Source organism: Ovis aries, chromosome 12 (genome assembly GCF_016772045.2).
Source record: "Ovis aries strain OAR_USU_Benz2616 breed Rambouillet chromosome 12, ARS-UI_Ramb_v3.0, whole genome shotgun sequence".
In the NCBI taxonomy this organism is placed as follows: domain Eukaryota; kingdom Metazoa; phylum Chordata; class Mammalia; order Artiodactyla; family Bovidae; genus Ovis; species Ovis aries.
The window spans coordinates 53,600,835-53,605,606 of NC_056065.1; the positions used below are offsets into that span (position 1 = coordinate 53,600,835).

At 52.5% G+C, this 4,772-nt stretch overlaps 1 protein-coding gene across 1 annotated transcript; it reads left to right on the forward strand.

Annotated features, from left to right (window-relative positions):
- Positions 1-1,906: 1,906 nt before the first annotated feature.
- LOC114117276 (PRAME family member 15-like) lies at positions 1,907-4,556 on the forward strand. Its single transcript, XM_027976082.1, has 5 exons — positions 1,907-2,193; positions 2,686-3,258; positions 4,101-4,123; positions 4,249-4,372; positions 4,481-4,556. Exons 1-5 carry the CDS (start codon positions 1,907-1,909, stop codon positions 4,554-4,556), a joined length of 1,083 nt encoding a protein of 360 aa, XP_027831883.1.
- The last annotated feature ends 216 nt before the right edge of the window (positions 4,557-4,772 follow it).

Here is a 4,772-nt window from a genome sequence, read left to right on the forward strand (position 1 = left end):
TGAACTCATGGTTTGTGTGTGTGTTTGTGGGTGGGGGGCGGGGGCCGGGGGCCGTGGGTGTGTGGGAGGAAAGGTTGGGCCTCGAGGAAGTCATGGACACACCAGTGTGTTTAGAGTGGGCAACCACCGGGAACCTATCGTATAGCTCATGGAGCTCTGCTCAATGGTTTGTGCCAGACTGGATTGGAGGGCTGATCTGGGGAGAATGGCTACGTGGGTTATCTATACTGAATCCCTTGGCTGTTGACTTGAAACTATGGCAACACGGTTAAGTGGCTATATCCCAACACAGAATGCTTCCAGTCTTAAACAAACCAATCTTTGTAGCAGAGAACTTGTCAAGAATAAGGAGATCCTCCAGGTAACCCAACACGAAGGAAATCGGAAATGAGAGTGGATAAATGCACAGATTTCACTTACTGATCATGTGGTAGAGCCAGAAAATGATAGGACCTTATAAAGCAAATCTACACCAATCAAAAGGAATTAAATGAAATAAAGAAAGACTCGTGGAAAGTCTACTGCTGTCCTCCCTGCTTTAATATCCTGGGTTCAGTTCAGGCCTCAATGGTCTCGAGTCACTTATTCAAAAGAAGAACATGGCACCGTGTTGTCCACGGTACAAAACGTGACTATTCTCAGAGTTCCTTTATTCTGTGTAGAACATCACCTTTGTGTGTGTCTGTGTGTGTGTCTGTGAGTATAAGTGTGTGTGTCTGCGAGGGCACACGTGTGTGTGCGTGGGTGCATGGGCGTGTGTGTGTGTGTGTGTGTGTCTGTGGGAATGGGCCAGGTCAAGTGAGGGCATGTTGGCGTGTGCTGGCTTAGTCACTTAGTCATGTCCGACGCTTTGGAACCCCACGGACTCTAGCCCACCAGGCTCCTCTGTCCATGGAATTTCCCAGGCAAGGCCACTTTAGTGGGTTGCCATTCCCTTGTCCAGGGATCTTCCCAACCCAGGTGAGGAACCCAGGTCTCCCGCATGGCAGGCAGGTTCTTTACCAGCTGAGCCACAAGGGAAGCGTGACTGTCTATATGTCAGTTCTAATGGCAGAATTCAGTCAGTGTTTGCGAAGTGAATGGTGAGTGGATAAAGGATCCTTGCTTACCCGGTCACCCCATCAATCTCTGCTCCCGGAATCAACTAATAGAAATGACGATCCAAGCGGGATCCATCCAATGAGAGCTCTATAGGCTAGTCAGGTGCCCGTTTCTGATTGGCTAAGCAGTGGGCCAGAGGGATGATGGGAATAGAAAGTCCTTTTCTGGCGCTGGAGTCACAGAAGGGTTCTCCGCAGTGTCTACGTCTGAGCGGCCTGCAAGCCACAGCAGAGCTGTACGTTACTACCCTCAGATAAGGACGTCCTTTCCTTACTTAAGGTAAGCTAATGTTGAAGGGTAGCGTGTGCCTCTGGATGGCAAGAAGAGTTTTCAAAACAAGCATTTCTTTCCCAGGAACGCATTTCAGGGTTTGATTTTGCCTCTCAAGGCAGTTTTACCTGAATCTCGTCACCTTTTCATCGGTGATGTAGCGGGAGGAATTTTCAATGTCTTCACCGAGCAGATGTTATTCCTGAACTACATCAGTTTGGGATTGTGGTTCTTTTCATGAAATTTCAAATGCATACTGAGCACACAATTGGCACTTGTGTGTTGGCTCCTCAGTACGAGTGAGATGCGTGTTGCAAGCAGGCAGAGAGATAGCCCTTTGTCCCCCACTGGGCCCTGTCTAGTGTTGCATGGCTACGTGCCTCACTTGCAGCCCTGCTAGTGCAGTGAGCTTGGCCCTTGAGTGCATTGCGTGAAAGGGACGGGAGACGGTGTAAGGTGTGCTCCTGCATTGTCTAAAGTGCATCCCTTGCTCCCTGGCAGCTTCCACAGGAGTCGTCTTGGAGGAGAGTCAAGGATGAGTGCCCAGACGCCCCCCAGACTCGTTGACCTGGCCGGAAGGCACTTGCTGAGGGCCGATGACTTGGACTTTCCTACTCTAGAGAGTCTGCCCACGGAGCTCTTCCCGCCCCTCTTCCTGGAAGCCTTTACCGGATATCGGACCGAGACCCTCAAAGCCATGGTGCAAACCTGGCCCTTTGTCCGCCTGCCTCTGGGGGCCCTGATTGAACTGCCTCATGTGGGGCCCCTGCAAGCCGTGCTGGAAGCACTTGATGTTCTGCTTGCCCAGAAGGTTCGATCCAGGTGAGTCTGTCATGGGAGCCTGGGAAAATCCTGGGAGACCCAAGGAAGACAGCTGGGGAGAGAGAAGGTAGATGGAACGGGATGGATCAGAGGGTTCTGAAGGTAGCAATGAAGAAGCCTTGGTTGGCTATGAGAAATACCTTCTGGTAGCGTAGGGGTGCCTTAAACGAAGGGGAGCCTTGTAGAATATTCCCACCTCTTCCCAATCATGCTTCGACTTAGTAGAGTGGGCAGTCAGACAGGAGAAGAGGGCAAAGGGGATGGAGGACAGTGAGGCAGACAAGAAGAGGGCAGCGCAGCTGGTGACGTCAGCAAGATGCAGTTACAGCACAGGTGGGGAGTCTGGTTTCCAAACGGGAGGCTGTTGTTTTCCGGTTTTTGTTTGTTTGTTTGCTTGCTTCCTTCCTTTCTTTTCTTTTTTTGTTTTGTTTTTCTGTTTCCTGGGACTGTGTGGATTTTAGCCCATCCTTGTCAATCTCCTTCTTCTCCCAGGAGGTGCAAACTGCGGGTGCTAGACTTACGAAACACTGGCCAGAGCTTCTGGAGCATGTGGTCTGGAGCCAGCAGTTATGGGTGCTCAGGCTCACGAATGGCAGCAGTGGCTGAGCCCAGGTCAATGACAAAGCAGCCCTCGACTCCACTGAAGGTCTTTATAGACCTGTGCCTGAAGAAAAGGACCCTGGACAACTTCCTCACCTACTTCCTTAGGTGGGTGGAGCAGAGAAAGACTTCCGTGCACCTATGTTGCAAGAAGCTGAAGATCATCTCCATGCCAATGGACAATATCGTGAAGGTCCTGAGCATGGTGCAGCTGGACTGTATCCAGGAGGTGCAAGTGAGTTGCACCTGGAATCTGTCCACCCTGGCCACGTTTGCTCCTTTGCTGTGTGAGATGAGTCACCTGCAGAGACTCCGTCTCTCCCACGTCCACGTGTCTGCCTTCAAGAAGCAGGAGCACGGTCACGTGGTGCAAATTACCTCCCAGTTCCGGAGGCTGGGCCACCTCCGGGATCTCCATCTGGAGTCTCCTTCCTTCCTTGAAGGCTGCCTGGACCAGATGCTCAGGTGAGTGTGGACCACTGGCTAGGTAACACCAAACACAACATCAGAACGTCCAAAGGACCGTCTCTCCCATTGTTCTCTCCTGAGGTGTGGTGTCCCACAACCATGCAATTCAAGGGAGGGGGTGAAACTGATCGAGTGGCTCCTGTGAGGAGCTAGAGAGTATTATCTGGAATGTTCACATCCCAGAGTTGGTCGTTTCCTCCTAACTTGGAGGCGCCCATGTTATTCAGGTAGAAATAGGCAAGCGAACAGGACACTGAAGTGGGGAAACGACATCAGAGCAGAGCCTGCCTGAAGAGAAGCTCCCTGCTCCCCAGATCGGTGCCCTCAGTGAAGCCTGTTGTAAATCCCCTGTCTGTAAGAGAATGTGTGGTGCTCTAAAGTTGGTTCCTTAGGCACGTCTCCCTAGAGCCTCACCTGGACAGACATGTGGGACCTGGAGCTCCACCTCGGGCGGAAGGAAGCCTTACCCCAAACCGTGTTTAGATCCCACGTCCCCAGGCTAACACTCAGTGATGTCCACACTCGATGGAGATGCTCTGTGGCTCTCCTCACAGCATGTTCTTGCGACCCCATGATCTTCACTCAGCCTCAGAAGGAAGTGGAGTACGTTGTACTCCGCTTGACAGATGAGGAGAGAGTGTCTTTGAGATACTCTGAAGGGATTCGGTGCCACAGTGAGGCTGACAGCCCTCAGACTAGAATGAGACGGGGCAAGTCAGCGTGTGGCCCCTCAGTGGGTGGTCAGACTAATATTAGCCTTTGTAGAAACCTTTGGTCTATCAGCTGTATGCAACGTGGCACTCGATTCCCAAGAACTAATTGCTCGGTTTCTCCCCCAGGTGCCTGAAGTCGCCCTTGGACAGTGTGTCAATAACCAAGTGCTAGCTTAGAGACTCAGACTTGACCCACCTTTCCCAGAGCCCAGACATCAGTCAGCTCAAGAGCCTGGATCTCAGCAGTGTCACCATGACTGACTTTCGGCCTGAGCTCCTCCAATTCTGCTGGAGAAAGTCGCAGCCACCCTCCAGGACCTGGACTTAGATTTGTGTGGGATCACGGACTCCCAGCTGGAGGCCTGCCTGCCTGCCCTGAGCCGCTGCTCCCAGCTCAGGTCCGTCAGCCTGTGTGGGAACCTCCTGTCCACGGCCAGTTGGAGAAGCTGCTGCGACACACCGCTGTGCTGCCCTGTTTAAGGCAAGAGCGTTATCCTGCCCCTCAGGAGAGTTACAGACCTCGGGGTGTTCTCCTGGAAGCGAGACTCGCCCAGCTTCGGGCTCAGCTGTGGGAGATTCTGAGAGACTTGGGACATCCCAGGATCATCTGGATAAGCCTCAGCCCCTGTCCTCGCTGTGGTGAGGATGTATGCCATCACATGGAGCCCATTGTATACAGCTGTCCTGCCCCTGCCTAGGGGTTTGCTCTCTTGTGTGCACCTTGCAACTGGAATCTAGAACTTGGGGACATGATGAAGGGAACAGAGACCCAGCGTTCCAGATATCTGTTCAGCGCCA

Excerpts from the sequence above, each read along its gene's own strand:
- LOC114117276 (XM_027976082.1), top strand. The coding sequence starts at position 1,907 with ATGAGTGCCCAGACGCCCCCCAGACTCGTTGACCTGGCCGGAAGGCAC. Across the intron at positions 2,194-2,685 it reads GCCCAGAAGGTTCGATCCAG|GAGGTGCAAACTGCGGGTGC; the intron begins GTGAGTCTGTCA and ends TTCTTCTCCCAG. Across the intron at positions 3,259-4,100 it reads TGCCTGGACCAGATGCTCAG|GTGCCTGAAGTCGCCCTTGG; the intron begins GTGAGTGTGGAC and ends TTTCTCCCCCAG.